The 22,136-nt window shown below is 41.4% G+C and overlaps 1 protein-coding gene across 7 annotated transcripts; it reads right to left on the minus strand.

The window, feature by feature from the left end:
• Window positions 1-1,593: 1,593 nt before the first annotated feature.
• Window positions 1,594-16,609, minus strand: LOC5573314. Of its 7 annotated transcripts, none has more exons than XM_001654484.2 (3): window positions 16,406-16,609; window positions 15,297-15,684; window positions 1,594-2,295 (listed from the first exon to the last, which is right to left on the minus strand). In XM_001654484.2, exons 2-3 carry the CDS (start codon window positions 15,511-15,513, stop codon window positions 1,832-1,834), a joined length of 681 nt encoding a protein of 226 aa, XP_001654534.1. In that variant the 5' UTR covers window positions 15,514-15,684; window positions 16,406-16,609; the 3' UTR covers window positions 1,594-1,831. The 7 variants fall into 7 exon arrangements, with proteins under 7 accessions (XP_001654534.1, XP_001654533.1, XP_021693439.1 ...); XM_001654483.2 differs by having other exon boundaries at window positions 15,297-15,562; window positions 16,389-16,609; XM_021837747.1 differs by having other exon boundaries at window positions 16,389-16,609.
• Window positions 16,610-22,136: the final 5,527 nt, after the last annotated feature.

Genomic DNA, 22,136 nt, shown 5'->3' on the forward strand with positions numbered 1-22,136 from the left:
ACGGTTTGTTTTCGGAACGCCAAGAAGTTTTGCTGTCAGTGTCAGTTTTGTGTTCAGTCGAGAATGGATTAGCAACTGGTGAGTTCGTTTCATGCTTATGATAACACATTTTTTTCTTGAAAGCGTAACTTTTATGTAATATTAAAACAAACTTTGTATGGTTCGTCACTATAAGTGTCGGCATTATGCTATTTTCTTATACAATTTCAATATACATATATTTTTCTCTTTTTGACATTATTGAAAATTATCTTTTGAATTGTTCGACATTGTGAATGTTGACGTATTTTTTAAAACTTCTACCATATCGAGACAAAATGCACAGTAATACTCATATGTCATTTTCAAACAAATTATGTATGGTTCGTAGGGGCCTTCCTTAGCCGAGTGGTTATAGTCCGCGGCTACAAAGCAACGCCATGCTGAAGGTGTCTGGGTTCAATTCCCGGTCGGTCCAGGATCTTTTCGTAAAGAAAATTTCCTTGACTTCCCTGGGCATAGAGTATCATCGTGCCTGCCACACGATATACGAATGCGAAAATGGCAACTTTGGCAAAGAAAGCTCTCAGTTAATAACTGTGGAAGTGATCATAAGAACACTAAGCTGAGAAGCCGGCTCTGTCCCAGTAGGGACGTTAATGCCAAGAAGAAGAAGATGTATGGTTCGTCACTACAAGTGTCGGCATTATTCCTGTTTCATATAATTTAAAATATATACATGTAATTTTCAGTTTTCGTCATTAATAAAAACGTCTTTTGAATTGTTCGGCATTATAGATGTTGACGTATTTTTTAAAGTTTCCAAAAACCAAAAACTTCTCGAGACAAAAATACAAAACTAGCTTTAAATATAAGTCGTATATTTCCCCCTTGTCCATGGATCGCATCACCGACCAGAGGTGACTCCCAGATCTTTTCCTCCCTCACTAATAAACACCCTTCCCGTGGTGATTGTGGAGATGCAGAGGTATTCTCGGTCTCTAGAAGCAACAATCATTACACCCTAACATTCCTTCCCCATCCCAACTGACTGTAAGGACTTGGCCGGCGCCGTTATTGATCAATAATATTAGATCTGCTAAAATTGCACTTCGAGAGTAAGCGGAAACTCCCATCCCTTATTCATTTGGATCGTAGTGCAATTCTTACCAGTTCCGATCAATCACGGAGTAGCAACCATTGACATGTACAGTCAGTCTATGCTATGCTATGCTATGCTATGCTATATTTAAAACCATAATAAAAAACCTTAAAACATTGAAAAAAAAAATATCAGAATGGTGAAACTGACTGCTAGGTGAACAACACAATTTTTTGGTTCAATCAATCATAGAGAGAACACATGTTGAACAAAATCAAGAAAAAATATTCTGCTTCGATACCGTGCAACGAAAATAAAAGTTTAGTTGCTTTTTATCGAGGTATTGCTGTAATTAACTTGATTTAAATCTCGAATTAGGAATATCCATATGAGCTCAATTATCAGGGTTTTCGGTATTTTTTTTAGAAATTACAACTTGTAAAAATGGAACACTGGTCGGCGAAAACTTAACTCTCTAAACCTTCGCCGCCCAGTGTCTCATATTTTTCGCATTAGCAGATAAAAGACGAATTTTAATTCAAAAATAAAATTACAAGTTCGATTTCACGATTGGCAATTCGACGCGTTGTCCTTAACCTAGGCATTAAATTATAGATTAAAAAAAATGATTTGTTTCATCTTTAGTTCCAACGTATGGCTAACTTGAGTTACTTCGGCGATGAGTTCGTAGAAAATTACTTTCTAAATTTCAAAATTGTTCAACGATGAGTTCAAAAACTACTCCTTTGCTCAGTAAAGCATGATCGCTCCTTGCGTTTTCTCGTCGGTCGGGACCTCCAGCACCCGATTCCGTTCGCGTTTTTCCATGCTGGTGGCCACAATCAGCAGAGTGATGTTGATTATCACGATCACGATTCCGGCCACTACCAGATAGAAACTGGTACTGAGCGAGGCCAGCCCACTGCTGTACCAATTGTTGTCGCGATCCTCCGCCACCAGAACGTTATGAGTGAGATATTGGAGGAACTGGAGCATCCAGCAGACGAATGACAGAATCTGGGAGAGTCCCGAGAGGATGTTGGCTGCAAATAGGACCACCATGGTGCCGGATTTCTTCGAGGCGGATGAGGATTTCAGTACGGAAGCTACGGCACTGACTGCGCCGCCTAGTGCGCCCAGCCCGGTACCGATGGCCGTTCCAAGCCATAGCCAGTAGCTCATGACATCGGGTTCATCCTGGAGTACCGCAAGCACTGGAAGAGAGGTGATAAATAATTTATGTCAACATCAAAAGTTTCTGAGCAAAGATATTAGGTTACATATCCGTTCGCGTCGAAAATAATAGTTTTACCATGAGTTTACTGCCAAATTTGACACAAACGTATGCTTAGTGCCTAAGTACCTAAGTATTCCAAAAATGAAAAGAAAACAAACACACAAAGAAGTAGATTGTTTAACGGAAATGCAGACAGAGAAAAAAATAAAGACATGAAGAAAGAAAGGAAGACAAACAGAAAAACAGACTGAATGGAAATAAAAATAAAAATGACAGATGGAGATAGGAAAAGAAAAGAATATGAATCGATAATGAGGAAGAGATTAAACAAACAATTAAACAGAGATGAAGAAAGTGAGAAAGTTATACTAATAGATAGGGATTGAAAGGTGCAGACTAAAAAGGATACACAGACGAAAAATGGAGGCAGACAGACCATCGAGCAGAGAGGAACAGTGAGAGGGAGCAAAAGTTAGAGACAGAAACAAACAGAAAAAGGAAAGCGGAAGCTTGAGTAATATCCTTTCCCACAAACAGATCTCTTTTCAGAGACTTGGTCACTATTTTAATGCAAATCGTTAAAAGGCCTATTTTCGATAGAAGATCTTCAAAGCTTCTATTTTTCTTCTTTTAGGAAAAGAAAACCAACAAGATAATCCATCAGCTGATGGTCCCTTCATATGTCCACTTATGAAGGTTGGACTGTATTTTCATCAATTCCTTTTTCTAGCGGAATCTATTAAATTTACACTAAGATTCAGATAAACCTTAAATATATATAATCAATTGCCTCATAAAGGACTAACCAATATTCTTTATGAATTCGTAATAATTCGCCCTCAAAAGGTCCGCAAGGAATCAATTGTTATAAAAAATTATTCGAAAAGATTTACTTTAACGATCATTGACTCACGGGCCATAATGTCTTCCCATTTATCCGCCTGCATTCACACAACACGCATGACATTTATCGTTCGTGGAAGATAACGAGCCATGAACGAAAACAAGATAGACACACACCGCCCACTGTTTAGTGCCGAGTACTGTGTGTCACCGCTTGTAAATTCGCTGATACACTCTCATTCTGATCAAGAAACAGAGGTGAATATTTTCCATTTTCTGTGCTATGTTTACAACCGAAGGGGTGTTTGATAATCCAATAGATTATAATTTAGTTGGTAAAGGCTGCATTACCAGGAAATATGAAAGTTATTACCAATTCAATGCAAAACATAAATCACTCGAATGGCTCGATACCGTTGTAGTCTATGAGAGTTGCTGCTCTTGAACGCTTTCTTGCCACATACCGAACGAAAGAGTGAATAGCAGCATTCATAGGGCTCTCCGAATATAGTTCGATCGGCTTATTCGGATCAAAATCCAAATACTGCTCGGTTCATGGCTGCATCTCTTCATCCTCGGTTCTGCCCCACGCTCGCCAAATCCAGCTCACCCTTTTCCGGTAATGCAGCCTCGAGGTGCTGCGCGTACGCAGATGCGACATCCGGTTGCTTAAGCCGCTCTAGGTCATACCGGGGCGGCCGTTGGTTGATCACCAGATAGTGATCAAAGTCAATGTTAGCGCCACGATAGGTTCTGATGTCGATAATGTCGGAGAAGTGACGTCCATCAATCAAGAAGTGGTTGATTTGTGATTCTGTCTGCTGTGGTGATCTCCAGGTGTATCGGTATGGAAGGCTGTGCTGGAAGTAGGTGCTACGAATAGCCATACTCTTGGAGGCGGCGAAATCAATTAGTCGTAAGCCGTTTTCGTTCGTCAGTCGGTGGGCGCTGAACTTTCTAATAGTCGGTCGTAATTCTACTACTGGCCAACCTGAGCGTTTAGATCTCCTATGACGATTTTGACGTCGTGGCTTGGGCAGCTGTCGTACTCGCGTTCGAGCTGCGCGTGAAAAGCGTCTTTTTCATCATCCGGAAATTTGTCGCCTCGACCTGTTAACTATATTTTCGTTGATCTCACTTGGGCGAATTAGGGACAAATGAGACGAGGTGCGAAAAAATCCAATAAGTAACGCGACTTTCATATGAAGTGCTAGTAGTGACCAACACTACAGCATATATTGTTTTAATCTCATAATATCTTGACAATCTTCAATACTTCTCCATGTTAATTTTTGATCTTTTATCTCTTATCTCCAACAAATCAATGGCTGATTATGATCGTCAGTAATTACTTTAGAACAACAAGTTATGATATTGTTCATCTTTTTCCAGCCGCTCGGGAAGATATATTAGATGTCCATTATTAGAATTTATAGATGATTTAGTTTATTTTATAACATTTTTGCAGTTTGCCAGTTGAGTTGGTAAATTAAGCTTGCTCTAGACTTTAGGAATACGTCCTGTTATAGGTTATCGTTGGGCTAGATTTCTGAAAAATAAAAATACTTCAGAAGTGCCTGATCCATCCTACTTTCTGATGGATTCGTCGATCAAAAACACTACATATGGTGTCGTGTCGAACGCGTAGTTCATCTGTTTATTGCATATTTCCGACGGAATCGTTTGCGCTTAAAAAATCATTTTGCTGTGATTGCTTTCATAGACAAATCGTACTCATTAACAACGTGAAAGATATCATCGACTCTTAAGGATATTGAAATAAATACGAATTTCTCATCGCTGAATTTGCATCTTCAATCGATAAGCTGTGAACAATGGAGTGCGACAAATGTCTGTCCTCTATCGATGCGAGATCGGAATCGTTCGTCGTGTGTGAAGGTGAATGCAGTAAGAGCTACCATATCCATTGTGTTGGATTACTGGAGTCGTATATGGAAAGCTTGGCCGTCAATAACATTCTGTGGATGTGCGATTGCTGTTTAACTCATTTCTGCAAAAGGAGATCTGCTGTGGATACATCTGTTGTTAATTCCTCTGCAAATTTGGCATCTGAGTTGGATAACATAAAAGCGCAAATTCATGATATCGTGAACACACTGTCAAGCATATCATCGAAATCATTGCCGGACGAAACAGTGAAACCTACACCGCCGTTTTCATCAACTCAACTGTTAGATGGTTCACGGACATCCTGCGCAGCAGATCCTTTTTTTGAAGCAAGCGATTTTGTTGTGGAATCATCGGAATCATGCTCGACGCCTAAACGTAATTTTTTGCTGTTCTTGACCAACATACACAGTTCCGTTACCGAAACAGAGATCGATTGTATGGTTCGCCGATCAATTGGAATTGAGAAAGAAGAAGCAGTTGACGTTCTGAAATTGGTGCCCAGATGGAAAAAAGATAGTTTGATCGATTACGCATCTTTCAAGGTAGTTCTGGATACGAAATGGAAGAAAGTTGCTTTGAATCCTGAGACATGACCCTCAGGAATTAAATTTAGAGAATTTTTGAGTATGAGTGGAAAAACATGGAGCCCGAATAGATAAGACATTAAACGACATTTTAAAGCTTGAGTTGTAATCGACATGAAATTGTTTTGTATTTTGACCTGGTAACGTTACATTTGTACTTTTACGTTGATAGTTCTCTGTTTTGTATCGATGACTTTTTAATCAGTTTGTGTATTGCTGAAGATGTGAATTATTTTAATTGAGAGATATTTAGACATTAAGTAACAGTCTGTACAGTGTGTATACTGAAGATGGTGTTAATAAATAAATGAATAAATTTACGAAGGATGTTAATAATAAATTGCGAAACTGACTTAAGGAACTCTATTAAAGGATTCCTGTTGGAAATTAGGGAAGAATCGCTGATGCTCTTTTTAAGAAAAAATATTGAACAAAACTCTGGTGGCATTTATGGAAGATTCCTGAAACGGAATCCTAGTGAAAACTCTGGAAGAATTTCCGGTTCAATGTTTAGAACGATAGCTGGTATTATAGTATCCTTTAGATTTTTTTATTGTTGAGAAAGAAATGGAGATATTTTTAAAAGGAATTTACAATGTCTAACTGACTTTTGAGTGCAGTTTCAATAATGGAAATTGTAAAGAAATATCAGGAGAAATACCTAGATAACTGTCGGCATATCCAGTCGCAGGGCGCTGATGCACTGGCAACTAGAAAATGCCCGAGTCACAGGGTCAGCGAAGAGAAGAAGAACAAAAACATTATTCCTTCATCTGTCATTCTTTTACTCGAATTAAAGTTCACACGTGTTAAACATAAGTTCTCCGGTTAAACGTTATTTTATCCGATTCCCACGCATTTATTGGGTTGCCACTCTGCTAAGTCCGTTCCCTGGTACCAAAAGGTTATGGGCCCAGTGGAGGATCGGTGGAAAACGGGTTGTATTCGCGATAAAAATTGAAAAGTTTTCGACGGTCATCGCGGTGTTGTGCGGTGGTAGTTTTTCGTCGTTGTTTGCGTGTGGTGTTCGTCGGCAAGTTTGTTTGTTAGAGCAAGATGGCAGAAGTGGGAAAGTTTATCCTCGCCAAACTCAACAACAACAATTATGCGACGTGGAAGTTCGAGGTTGAGATGCTTCTCACGAGAGAAGATCTCTGGCATGTTGTGGATGAAGTGAAGCCCGAACCCGTCACGGATGCCTGGCAGAAAGCTGACAGGAAAGCGCGGGCTACAATTGCTCTCTGTGTGGAAGCGAGCCAGTATACACTCATCCAGGGATGTGATTCTGCTCGTGAAGTTTGGGATGCGCTCAAAGGATACCATCAGAAGTCAACCACTACCTCCCAGCTGTCGCTGTTGATCAAGCTGTGCGATGCGAAGCTCCAGGAGGGTGGTGATGCCGAAAAACATTTGCTCGACATGGATATGCTGTTCGAACGGCTGCAGAATGTGGGACTTGTTCTGGAGGAAAAGCTTAAGGTGGCAATGGTGCTGCGCAGTATGCCAGAATCGTATCACTATTTGGCATCGGCGCTCGAAGCTAGACCGGATGATGATATCACTATGCAGCTCGTCAAATCAAAACTGTTGGATGAATTCCACAAGCGCTGCGAGAGAGGCAGCAAAGGACCCGGTGGCGAACAGGTGCTCAAGACACAGTCGAGCAAGGCCTGTTTCTTCTGTAAGCAGCCCGGCCACTTTAAAAAGGATTGCCGGAAGTGGCGTGCGATGAAGGAGTCGCAAAGTGAAGCAGGATCTTCCGGGAACAGTAAACCGTTTGGTGGTAAGAGCAAAGCCAAAGCGAAGCAAGCTACAAACGCCGAGCGGGAACCAGTGAGTTTTCTGGTTCAGGAGGAGAGTTACGTCAGTCGTTCTTCAGCTGCGCAAAAATGTTCGTGGACCATCGACAGTGGCGCATCATGCCACATGACATGCAGCGATACGTTTTTTGATGCTTTGGATGAGTCGAACAGTGTTCAGGTGGTGATGGCAAATGGAAACCACACGAAGTCAGGTGGTCACGGAAGCGGATTTGTGAAATGTGTCGACGGCGCTGGTGAGGCTGTAGACGTGCGGCTGGACAACGTCTTGTATGTCCCAGAACTTGATAGCGGGCTCATTTCGGTAAGTAAGATTGCGGATAAGGGCTACGATGTGCTGTTTAAGCAGAATAGCGTCGAAATTATCGATAAATCGAAGAAAGTTGTGGCGCTGGGCATGCGTAGCGGCGGTCTCTATATGCTCAAGGATCGTGAGTGTGCAGCGGTGTCGAATACGTGCCATTCTGTGAATTGCCAGCATACATGGCACAGAAGATTCGGCCATCGTGATCCAGCGGTTATTGATCGGATTCAACGACAGCAGTTGGCCACGGGATTTAAGTTGGTGGACTGCGGGCAGAAGATCGTCTGCGAGTGTTGCCTAGAGGGGAAGTTTTCCCGTCCCCCTTTCCCTCAGAAGGCCGATCGGAAGACTACCCAGCCTTTACAGCTCATTCACACGGATTTGTGTGGGCCAATGGCCAACGTCACCCCAGGAGGCAATCGATATTTCATGGTACTGATTGACGACTTCAGTCGGTACCTGGTGCTGTATCTACTCAAGGATAAGGGGGAAGCGAAGGACTGTATCAAGAACTTCGTGAGGCTTGTCGAAAACCAGTTCGGCAGAAAGCCACAAGCCATTCGTTCGGACCGAGGAGCTGAATTTGTCAACAAGGAGCTCAAGTCGTTTTATAAAGAGGAAGGTATACGGATGGAGCTTACCGCTGGCTACGCCCCTCAGCAAAACGGCGTTGCTGAGCGCCGGAATAGGTACCTGCAGGAGATGGCAGTGTGTATGCTGCTGGACGCCGGACTTGAGAAACGGTACTGGGGAGAAGCCATTGCCACAGCGGGTTTTATTCAGAACCGGCTTCCTTCGAGATCGGTTGGGAAGACTCCGATTGAGTTGTGGAACGGACAGAAGCCCGATCTAAGCGGTCTGAAAGTGTTTGGATGCGACGCCTATGTCTACGTTCCGGAAGTCAAGCGTAAGAAGCTGGAGAGACGTGCTGAGAAGCTGACCTTCGTCGGATATGAATGCGGAGCGAAGGCGTATACGTTTCTGAACAAGCAAACTGGCAAAATCATCGTCAGTCGGGACGCCAAATTCCTTGAACTTGGTGCGAAGATTAAGGAGGAGCTGGAACCGGTGGTTCGACCAATTCCCAGCCAGCAGTTGACGACGACAGTATTCAGCGATGACAGCAACGATGATCGAGATGCGGAAGAACCAGTGACGGGAAGTGATGATGAATTCCTGGGTTTTTCGGATCAAGAAGAGCCCGTGAACGAAGAAAGTGATGAAGAAGAGAGCCATGGAGAAGAAAGTGGTGAAGGGGAAAGTGCTGGAAGGCCTAAGCGGAGCACCGCTGGGGCTTTGCCTAAGAAACTCAGTGATTTTGTTGTGGGCGTTGCAAAAATCGAGGAACGAGATCCAAAGGACTATAAAGAAGCAATTGCAAGTGTTAACAAGAAACAATGGCGTAAAGCTATGGACAGTGAATATAAGTCGCTTCTTTCGAACAATACTTGGAAGCTTGTTCCTCTGCCAAAAGGACGTCACGCAATCGGCTCGAAGTGGGTGTTCAAACAAAAAAAGGACTCTTGTGGACAAACAGTGAGATTTAAAGCGCGCCTGGTAGCTCAGGGTTACGCGCAACGCTACGGTGAAGATTTTGGTGAGGTGCATGCTCCAGTTGCATTGCAGCAAACGTTCAAAGTGCTTCTAACAGTGGCGGGACATAACAACCTGCAAGTGCGTCATGTTGATGTCAGGAATGCGTATTTGAATGGAGTGCTTCATGAAGAAATCTTCATGCGCCAACCGCCGGGGTACACATCGGCGGGCAATGAAGCGCTTGTCTGCAAACTGAATCGTAGCATTTACGGCCTTAAACAGGCCGCCAGGGTCTGGAATGCGACCATCAAGGAAGTTCTCATTGGTCTTGGATTCCGGCAGTCGGAGGCGGATGCCTGTCTGTTCAGTAAGAAGCTATCAAACGGTGAGTGGATTTATTTATTAATTTATGTTGATGACATGCTCCTGGTTTGTCGAGATGGACATCAAATCGACGTTGTTGAGAACGCACTAAGGAAGCATTTTGAGATTACCTCACTAGGGGAGATAAAACAGTTTCTCGGTATCAACGTCACTAAAGACAAGGACGGAATGTACATGCTGAGCCAGAAGGCCTTGATTCGGGAAGTATCAGAACGGTTTGGGTTGACAGACGCAAAACCGTCAAAGTATCCAGTGGATCCTGGTTACTTTCGTCTGAACGGTGGAGAGAAACTTCCTGATAACACACAGTACCACAAGTTAGTTGGAGTGCTTCTCTACATCTCCACTAACTCAAGACCGGACATATCAGCCGCCATCTCTATTTTGAGTCGAAAGACCAACTGTCCAACCCAACTGGACTGGTTGGAACTGAAGCGTACCGTGCGATATTTGATCGGTACCCAAGATTACAAGTTGAGGCTTGCCAGCGATCGGACGAAGAATTTGGAATTGGTCGGATACAGCGATGCAGACTGGGCCGGCGACACCGCCGATCGTAAATCTACCAGTGGATTCGTTTTTCAACTAGGGGAAGCTAGTGTCAGCTGGGCTAGCCGAAAGCAATCGTGCGTAGCAACGTCGACGATGGAAGCCGAGTATATCGCGCTATCCGAAGCAGCTCAGGAAGCAACTTGGCTCCGTCGCTTACTGGGAGAACTAGGTCAAGAGCAACGACAACCTACTATGCTAAACGAAGATAATCGCAGTTGCATTGACTTCGTTTCTTTGGAGCGGCAGAATAAAAGAAGCAAGCACATTGATACTAAGTTTTATCATGCTCGGGATCTATGCAGTCGTGAGGTCATCCAGTTACACTACTGTCCTACTGATAGAATGATCGCAGATGTGTTCACTAAGCCTTTGGGCGCTACCAAGATGCAGTTGTTCGCGGAGAAGCTTGGTCTGTGTCCTAAGCGGAAGTCTACAAATGAACTCCAGTGATCAGCGAGGAGGAGTGTCGGCATATCCAGTCGCAGGGCGCTGATGCACTGGCAACTAGAAAATGCCCGAGTCACAGGGTCAGCGAAGAGAAGAAGAACAAAAACATTATTCCTTCATCTGTCATTCTTTTACTCGAATTAAAGTTCACACGTGTTAAACATAAGTTCTCCGGTTAAACGTTATTTTATCCGATTCCCACGCATTTATTGGGTTGCCACTCTGCTAAGTCCGTTCCCTGGTACCAACAATAACTCCTGTAGAAATCTATTGAAATACAATTTTTGAATAATCAATCCACTGTGAGAATTCTCGCGTAACTTCTCAAATAGACCTATCTAGCACTAAGAGGCTCTATTTGTTTACTTTTTCGCTTTTCCTTTAATCAACCTCTTCTGTTGCGTTTTTGGAATGCTAACCAAGGACATCTATAATGAAAAACTTCCCAAAAGCTACAGTATTGCACTGTTATAATCGAAAAAGAGCGAGAGAGAAGAAAATCTCTCATTGCTACATATGTAGGTCTTTTAGTAAACTTAGATAGCAATCGTTTTAGCAAAAAAAAACCCGAAGAAAAAGCTGTCGTTAGGCTAGGCGAAACTGTGAGAAAAATCCCTGCAAGACCCAGACAACCAAAATGTACGTAAAACGAAATCACCTGGAGGCTTTGTATGTGCAAAATTTCACTTATAAGATGTCGCGAAAACGCCTTCTACGTACAAAAGTGGAGGCGATATACGTGCATAGATTATGTGATGAATAATAGCATACAATGCGAGTGTATAAATTATCTACCGATCTAACCTGTGATCTTCTGCGACTTAGCTTATGATAACAAATGTTGATTTGACAGCTGCTACGGATTGATTCGACTTACTTGAACAAATGAACTCCGAAAAAACGTTTTATGCGAGGAAACTCGTCAATCTGACGATTTTATATACCGTGTTTTGCAGGTTTGATGTAATTTGTATGAATAAACGAGTTATTGCGTAAACTTTCATGCGACTTCTGGTTGTCTGGGGAGTAAATGATGGATTCTCGTTTTTTTTCGGAAAAAAATCTTGAGGTTGTTAACCCTTTTTTAACGAATTTGATCGACTTTTCCTTTATGAAAAAAAAAAACGTTTTCATAAAAAGTGGTTGAACAAACCATAATGCAAATGGACAAACCATTAGTTGATTTTTTTTTTTCAATAATAAATTGATTGTTTGTCTAGTAGTGTTTGTAAATTTATTTTAATTTCATGTTATTAAATTTGTCTTAACTTCGACGAAAATCAATGGAGCTCTAGAGCTACCATGGCATAATGGTCGGAATCCATATAGAGGAGTGGCCCAAACTACCAAGAATTATTTAAAGATTGTTACGTTTTCTATGATTGTAAAATACACCTAAAAAATTTGAAATTGACCTAGTGGGACGGACCTAGTGTAGTGGTTAGAACACACGCTTCTCACGCCGAGGACCTGGGATCGAATCCCATCCCCGAGATAGTCACTAAAAAAATTTCAGTGACGACTTCCTTCGGGAAGTAGGAAGTAAAGCCGTTGGTCCCGAGAGAACTAGCCCAGGGCTAAAAATCTCGTTAATAAAGATAGAAAAAATAAATGAAATGGATCATTGAAGGTAGTTTTTGCAAGTGCTCACCGCATCAAAACAAAGCCGCCACTGTATATGGGATTTAACATTGTGACAGCATTGCTGTTCTGTCAAACACACAAGGCAACGGTGGCGCTATCTATGCGTTCCATAGCGGCCGTTTTGGTTATTTTAATGATCCATTGACCTAAAATTTTCAATCTCTTTGACTTTTGTGCCATCGAATTGGCTAAATTCAAAACTTTTGAAAAAATAAAATAGAGTACGAGAATGGGAAAAATATGTGGTAGAAGTTTTAGTAGTATTCAATGTTACACACTTAAACGGTTTCGCCGAGAACCCAACAGCTGATGTCTCGGTAATAATTTGACGATTCTCTGTAAAACTTTTACCGAGATCTCGGTAAACGTTTACCGAATCTCGGTAACGTTCGCCGAGATCTCGGCAAAAAAATCGGATTGCCGAAATCTCGGTGAAATAAGTACCGAGATTCGGCGTTGAAAATTACCGAATTCTCAGCTGTTGGGTTCTCGGCGAAAAGTTTTACTGAGGTCGGTGAAATAATTTAAGTGTGTACATTTAAGTAATTATGATGATTTTCAACATGAAAAACAACTCTTGCCGCTTCGTGTTGCCACCATATCGAATAGTGCACATCAAAAAACATCGTTAGATCTTACAAAAAACGTATATTGTTTTGCTGAAATTTGCTGGTTTTCAAGTTAGATCTTGATCAAATACAAACCAAATGTGTGCTTTTAGTTAAATTCTATTACATTTATAATAAAAACACGTTTTTAAGAAAGGTTACGTAATATGTGAATATTACCTTCTGAAGCAATAAAAACACCAATTAACATTTTAAGATTACCGGATACCCCCGTTGCTTTGATCGCCTCTAATCTGAACACTTTTTAATTTGATCCCCGCTATTTTGCACATCGTTAAAAAAATGGTTCAAACCGTTCAAACATCAGTTAGTTCATAGAACGGTGTAAGGCGAAACGGAACGCCGTGAAACAAAACACATAATCGAAACAAAACAGCCAAAGCGGTACCGTAAAACAAGGTAACTTTGATAATGCGAGTAACTTTGATAGTACAGGACCACCACATACAAAACGAAATATGATAATATCTGTTAATCAGTTAAGCAAAACGAATACAAAAGTAAAGAATATTAGTATGACACTTCATGTCAGAGCTATTATCATTTGAATCGAGAACATTTGAGACTTAATCACCCCTATTCTTGTTTACGTTCGAATGTGCTTTGGATCGAAAACAGTTTCGTATTCTCGTTTACGCCAGCAAAATCAAATGGACAATGGATTCGAACGAATAGGATTCGATCGAAAGTTGGATCCGCCGTAAACAATAATAGGGGTGAATATACAAATATTAAATTTTTTTTTGAGTAGTTCGTCTTATATTTGACAGCCTAGTTATAGTAGTACTTGAATATGGTCTCAAATATCTTAGCGACAACCATTAAACAAATTGTGACCATTTTTGTAATCTAAGTCAGAAATTCCCATATAACGTTAAACGCCTAGGGGTATGCAATGTCCTATAAATGTTCGTAATTCATTCAGTTTTGTTTGATTTATGCTCCATTATCAAAGTTACCCCAAAACAGAAAACCGACTTTCGATTATATGAAAAAATATAAGTCTATTCAAAATAAATCTTTCGGCAATCTATCAACTGCAATCAATAGCTAGGATGCCAGTACTTGTTTTAAAAACATAAATTATAATTTTTTGAATAAGCATGCATAAATATTCATGTTTTCTTCGAAAAAAAAAACTATCAAAGTTACCCCGTTTTACGGTAATCAGAAACACGGTTGTAAGACAGCATCCATTTATTACGTAACGCTAAAATTGGCAATTTTTGACCCCCTTCGTAACGCTTTTTGCATGGAAATTTTCAAAATTTTGTATGAGCCTGTATCCTACACGTATAGAAAACAGAATAGCTAACCCATGGGCATGATTATGCACCCTGATATCATGATTGCATTGTGTTTTCATCTTATAAAAATACACCATGATTTGGACGCAAGATATCATGAGTCAGATTGCTGTTACGCAACACAAGCATTACTCCAGCAATCATGATTTGTCGTCCTGATATCAAGGCCTAACCAAATTATGAATTTTATGACTTGTAAATCATGATTGGGGAATCAGATTTTTATCGGTGTAGCTTTAGGTAATCACCCTCATTCTTGTTTACGGCGGATCCAACTTTCGATCGAATCCTATTCGTTCGAATCCACGGCTCATTTGATTTTGCAGGCGTAAACGGGAATGCAAAACGGTTTTCGATCGAAAGAGCATTCGAACGTAAACAAGAATAGGGGTGAATATCAAGTAATTTAGTAGACAACCAATAACACCAAACATTTCATTGATTGGTTTATTCGATGGTGCTGACCAAAAGCTTACACTATCAAAGCGAAACAAAATATTTGTGCTCTTGAAAATTCGAGGTATGGCTTCATCTTCACATTAAGGCTAAGAATCCTATCATTCAATAATCAGCTATCAGCAAGAAGCAAAAACTAGTCTCGTTCAAATAAAAAATAAAACCCGATGAAATTTGTATCATTGCATTCCAGTTATCAAGTGCAAAGCAATGATAGATCTTCGATTTTGAGCAAAAAAAAAAAAAGTTTAGAAAATTTGTAAAACGACAATGTTTAGTTTCCTCTTAAAATTCATTATTTGATTCGTAAAAGCGTAATTCAAACTGTGGCAACATTTTTCACAATCATATATTATATCATAAACTCCGAAAGTAAAATCAATAATTGTATCCGTTACATGATCTTAGCAGCCAACCGCATCAGCTGATCTACTTTTCGATACAACTCCAACAAGGGTCCCTACTTCCAAATTTCACCTGCTTTCCACTGTACCCTCATTGCATATCGTCATTAGATTACGAAACCCATAACCCATTATTGTTCAACAGTTCAACACTTACCATCTACGTCGTGCCTCCGCCAGCCGTACGCCACGTTCAGATGCTTCTGCCCTCCGAACAGCCCGAAATGGATTCGTCCTTGCGATTCGCTCGAGTTGTACCGCTTGGGGCTGGCCTGGACCCAGTTGTCGGTGGTTAGTGCCGCCACTAGTAGGCCCACGATCAGACAGCTGCCGAAAAAGGTGGCAAACACGATCCCTCTCGTTTTCAGGCTCATTTTTTTGGTTCCCCTTGATGATCACTCCACTGATCCCGAGTTCGAGACGCTTCGTCGTTTGTATGTATGGTAATATTTTTTGCGAAAGCTACGATCGCAATTGATCCTCCTGTAGGCGTTTGCACTTTTGGACGTCTGAGGGCGTCTCTGTCTCCTTGGGCATTATTTCAACTACAAGACAATGAATATCAATAATGACGCATTCATCAAACAATCGAAAGGTGATAAAATTTGATGTTTTATTGTTACGGGGTTTTGAGGCTTCGATTGGAATGCGTATTAGTAGTCAGACGAGTTTCTCGAATGAGTTGATCGAGCGACCAGGTGACTAACCTCCACGAATGCCCAAAAATTGGATCAAAATAGCTAAGCTTACACAGAGATCACAATAAGTGCAATCATTTAGGATAGTTATAATAAAAAAACAGTCACTTTTCTATAGATCACTAAAATTTCTCAGAAGCACATCCATTCAGTCACTTCAGACGACACTTGCTTACGTTAACGCTTTGGACTATAGCTATATCTGCGCAGGTATCATACATGTATCGGATCGAAAAGCACATCGCGATGTGACATGGGTTCAGCAGAAAAAGCACGATCATTCACCACCACAAGCATCGCATCCAGACATCAAGAACTTTCCTCTTTTGGGGTCTCTCTTGCATGTCAAGATGGAATTTGTATGTCACAATCGCTCAAGTCCACCAGCGCTACTGAATCTCTGAATGGAAAGCCCCCTTCGATCCCTATTGGGCTGCGATCGAACAATTATTCGCACTGACGATCGCGATCAATCACCACTCACTCCCCAAATGCACTGGATCTGCATAAGGCGGAATTCACACAGTTGTTAAACAATTTTTGCTTATTACATCTAATGGTTCCGCACCGTGCCACACTTCTGCCGCTGCCCCATTCGCGTAATAATTGTCCAATTTTGAACTGTTTGTTGGTCGGAGGTTTGTCGATAAACCTAGGAATCCAAATTTCACTTTTCAGCAACAACGCGAAAGATCAACACTCTTGCAGGCATCCCAACGCTCCCAACGTATCTATCTACAATGATGGACGGATGGATAGGCACTATGCGCATACGGATCATGGATAGGCAAACGAAGCCAAAGAGGCAGCTGGCCACACATCTACAAATAACCGCCAATGCTGCCCCATATTCGCATAAGAGTCCCATGGTAATTTTGTATTATTTCTGCATTCTGTTTTGAAAATCTCTGTTTTATATGTTTAAATTGAAAGATTGCATAACGCATTTTTTTAATACTCCCATATATTTTTGGATTTGGGATAATTTGACAACGGTTATGTAAAAACATGGACATCTACTACCAAACTACTGTTTGACCAAAGACATCATTGGTGTGTGAACTGGATTGAGGAATGTTAATAGAGAAAACGGAATAAATTTTATTCGTTTATGTACGGAATTTATAGAGGAAATCACCCGCAAAAGTTATATAAATGGAAACAAACATAAACATTTTTTTTCAGGAATATACTTTTATACAAATTTTGATTGACATATAATGATGTTTATTAGTCAATCAAAATTTCGTATAAAATTATATTTCTGAACAAATATCGATTGATTATCAAGCTTTGACATTGCCTTCGACCTCAAAACCCTAAGCAAAGGCACAACCTTATGATCAGCTTGATTGCTGTCAGGTCCTGGGGCTTAAATGTATATTTATTCTGCAGAGAAAAAAGCACACTAATGGTACTTGTTTTTAATTATGAATCGTGGTTTACGGCTAACCAGCCGAGTGGAAGTTTAACAACTACCGAAAAGCTAAACATTACATATAATTTGCAAATGGATTATATGTAATGTTTAGCTTTTCGGTAGTTGTTAAACTTTCACTCGGCTGGTTAGCCGTAAACCACGATTCATAATTAAAAACAAGTATTTATCGAGCAACGGACTCATGTTCCGTAACCGGTCGTTTGAGAACGTCGCGACCCATTGGAAGCCCACACAATAGAAACCTCAGCCAGCGCAGTTGCTGGCTAGTGTAGTGTGCTATTCCTATACCTAAAAAACAATGCGCTCTCGGGCTAGGCATTGGATATATATAGAAAGCGTTGTGTTTGGATGGGCATCTAATTCTTCCGAAAGAGGTGCATTTTGCGAAAAAGGACCACGTGATTATTGAGCTGAAATCGAATTCAGGTTAACTTCTGCGTTCATGAGTCCTCTCATGGCGTAGTGGTTAACGCGCCCCAACTAGAGATCGGGGAGTCGTGAGTTCGATTCTCACTGAGAAGACGTGTAACTTTTTCGCAAATCTTCACATCAATTTGTCCATCTAATCCAATTGCAAATTATATGTAATGTTTAGCTTTCCGGTAGTTGTTACACTATTGGTGCTATCGGGGATGTGAGTCAGAAGTGTTTCAATTCTAAACACTTTTTAAGGACTTCACCAAAGAGCCGATAATATACTAGATCGTCTCCTGAGAAGTGATTTAATTTTATTTTTGTTATTCCATTGCAAATACATCCGGACTACAAAAAGTTTGTTTGGCATTTATTTTTCCTTTTCGTTTTATTTTGTACTTTTTACTTTTTATTTCCTAATTTAAAAGAAACTCAATGGACCTCCACTTGAAGATCACGCCTTACCGACAGTCGGAGGAACAATTCAGTTGGAACCAGTAAGATAAATATCAGATGATAAGAAACATAAATCATTACCAGTGCGCATCGTACCTTCGTGCTGTGCGTACACAAATTCTCTCTGCTCTTGGAAGTTTTCTTAAAAACTTCCTAAAGCAATAAAACAGTACTTTTCAGTGCTAAAAAAAAGAGTACTTTTCAGTGTTACAGTCACCCCACAGTTATGGATCAACTAAGGGTAATTTTTCAGAACAAAGTCTAATTAAAAATATGGTGACGCTGCCTTTTTTTTTTGAGAATACACATAAAAATTCCCGGTTATTTACGAAAAAATATCGATTTCGATAGAAATTTCAAACGATGTCCACCCCACAGATGTGGATCAGTGGGTGAGTAGGATCCTTATTATGGATCAAATCGGCTCATATTATGGAGCAAAACACTACAAAAGCAATTTATCAGCGAGGTAAACGTACGGTGTTCTAGTGGAAGCATACAATTTGGCGTTTGTTTCGGAACCGTCTTATCTTTGATTCATAACTGTGGTATGGTTTTCAATGCCCACAGTTATGAATCAACGCTTCTGGGAATACGGTTGACATTTTATTTCCTACGGACGGAAAAAATATGCTTAAACATATTATAAATGATTGCGATGCTGTACACATGCATGGTTCACGTAGGTTAAATATGTTCAGCGTGATTGCAACTCTATTGGATGAGATATTCCCGTTTTAATCCAACTCTGATCCATATCTGTGTGCTATCCATAACTGTGGGGTGACTTACAATTAAAAGCGGTACTTTTCAGTGCTACTAAAACAGTACTATTTTTTCTACTATTGATCCCTTTACGATCCTAGTTTGGACCCGTGCCTTGGATTTTTCGTTGGACCCGTTGGCGAAAGCTAGCGGTGGTAATCCTTCTTGGACACCGTCTTGGGAAAAAACCTCTCAAAGGTCACGTCTTCTCTTGTTTATTCACTAAACATTGCAACAACAAACAAATGGAAGGGTGAATCTCTGAATTCACAACTTCCTTCCAAAAAAGTGGGATTTAAAACTGTCACTAAACGTGGCAAGAATGGAAGAAAGGACGTTTCCCCGGTATGCGAACTTTCTTCCAAGGGTGAAATGAATAATTGTATCGAAATGAACAATCAGTTCGATGCTCTAGACAAATTTTCCGAACACCAACCGAAGCAGCCTCTAACACCGCTGACGCTATGACGTAACCCTGTAGTAACTTGTCCGTATGAACATGAAACTATTGAGAACGAGAGCTACCGGTCCAAAGCCCGGATAAAGTGTGGATGGTTGTGATGGTTGTTATCCATGGCCATCATGTAAAGAAAATGGATACAGTGGGGGACCGAAATCCGTTTAGTCTCGAAATCGTAGACGTACGAATCTCGGCCCCCCACAATGAACCCCAACGCCAAGGTGTGAAGCGACCCGTGCCGATGGAAGAATGGTTGAGGGGGTTTCATAAATGCTCAATCACACACGGAGCCTGAAGAGCACCAGGGCGAACTCTTCAGTATGCAGCTCTTGCTGCATTATGGCAGGGTAATGATGCAGTTGACCTTTATTTCCCTAGCGACTCGTGGGACCAACAAAATGAATACCAGTGTTAGCCAACCAATCAAAGGTGACGACTGCCTCACACAGTCGGAAAAGATGGAAGTGGAGAACTCACTAAGCCAGCTTGGGCTTACAGAAGACCAGCTACTGTGCAGTTCACAAGAGGAGATGGAATTTACTCCGTCCCAGAAACCCAACGCACCGGGCAAGTCCAGCGCGGGACATTCAGAAGATCCTGGTATCCCCTCGTCGATTGAATCGGTGAACACGGACGACGACAAGGATGATGGAATCAAGGTCGTTATCAACACCCCTAAACCTGTACCATCCAAAAAAGGACCCAAAATGGACGATCCTATGGATGGTGAGGAAGCTGAAGGCAATGTAACTCCCAGAAAAAACCTAACGCGCTCACAAAGGAAGCAGCTCAAAGCTCTCCGGGAAAGCGGACTAAGCCGAAACGAGGCTTTATCCAAAATCCTGGCAAAAGAGGGTACTGTGCTTGCTTCTTCTAAGCGAAGGAGAAACGACCTTGATAAATCTGCTACGGTTGAAGAGGATTCAAAGCCGAAGAAGATGAAACACCAGTTAGATCCCCGAGAGCGCGCTGAAAAATCCTCAAGCTCAGTGCCACAAAAAGGTGGGTCCAAACGACAAGCCACTGGTCAGAGCTACAGCGATATGACCAAGCGAGTGAAGGTCGGGATAATACCCAAAGACTTTCCAACCGCCCAGCTCACGACGGCTCAACTAGACGTTCTACAAGATGCTCTGTTGCTTAAAGTGGAACAACAGCGTGATGAGCCACTGAAACCCAAATTCTGTAACCTTGTCTACAAATCTGGCTACATGGTTCTAATTTGCAAGGATCAAGAGACAGCTGAGTGGGTGAAAGAAATAACACCTTCAATAAATACCTGGGAAGGTGCTGAGTTGGTTGCACTGAACGAGGAAGACATTCCCCGCCAAGAGCTTCTTCGAGCATTCTTCCCTCAAAGCTCAACCTTCGCGGACGAACGCATTAAGGCTCTCATAGAGAGCCAGAACGGGTTGAAAACAACGAATTGGCGTATCGTGAAAAGGTCCATCCTCAATGACATCCATGTCGAATGGATCTTTACGGTAGATGGATCGGCAATGGACATGCTGTCGAAATCCAAGTTCATCCTCAACTACCGATTTGGAGAAATCCAGTTGAGGAAAATTAAGAGGACACCCTCCGTTTCCAACCACAAGCCGAATAAGGAGGTGGCCCAAGAAAATTCTGAGGAAGCCCCTGATTCAAACAGTGGTAAAAGGAACGCAATTTCTCGCCCAAAGACCACCATGAAGGCTAGCGTGTCCGCTCCTAAAGGAAAAGTTCCGAGCTCAGCTTCAATTCCCTGCTCAAGTGGTACCAACTCAATGGTATCTAAAAAAAGCAGTGGAAAAGAAATGAGTGAAGTCTTGACCACAGGGGCGAAACTCGCAGGCCTGGATGTGATGGGTGGGAAAAACAAAGTTCTGAAACCTAACCCGAAACAAAACCGTGATGATCCGCAACATCCAAAGAAGGGCGATGCTCGCCTGGATAAAAGCGGAACTTCTAAATATGGCGCTTAAGGCAGTTCAAGTGAATCTCCACCACGCACAGAGTGCAACAGATGTACTCTGTCGGAGATTCACAAAAGAAAAATTGACGGTGGCGCTCATTCAGGAGCCGTGGGTCAATAAAACCAGGATACTAGGTATTCAACTAAACTCATGTAAGTTGGTATATGATGATAGCCAGCTATCTCCAAGAGCGGCTATCTTAATACGCAATAACACTAAATTTTTTCCTATTACAGAATTCATTAAAAAGGACATCGTGGCAGTCAGGATGGAGGTGCCCACCGCTAGGGGAAAATCTGAGATCCTCATGGTTTCAGCGTATTTTCCTGGCGATGCGGAGAATATTCCTCCACCAGAGATAGCTGCGATTGTCCATTACAGCCGTATCCACAACATCCCGTTCGTCATTGGTTGCGACGCGAACGCGCATCACACCGTATGGGGAAGTACAGATATCAACACCAGAGGTGAGTATCTTTTACAGTTTCTTTCCTCCAAAAACATCAATATATGCAATGTTGGCGAGAAGCCTACATTTTCAAACTCCATTCGACAGGAAGTGTTGGTTTTGACTTTATGTAGTCCATCTATTTCTGACAAAATAAAAAATTGGCATGTTTCTGATGAAACATCAATGTCAGACCATAAACACATAATATTCGACTGGGAAGGGGGTCTAACGATAGAAAGAACGTTTAAAGATCCTAAGAAAACTGATTGGGAAACCTATTCAGCAATTCTCCAATCTGAATCATACATAATTGAAAATAATATTAAATCCATAATGCAGTTGGAATCGGCGTCCGCC

This window comes from Aedes aegypti, chromosome 1 (assembly GCF_002204515.2).
Source record: "Aedes aegypti strain LVP_AGWG chromosome 1, AaegL5.0 Primary Assembly, whole genome shotgun sequence".
NCBI lineage: Eukaryota > Metazoa > Arthropoda > Insecta > Diptera > Culicidae > Aedes > Aedes aegypti.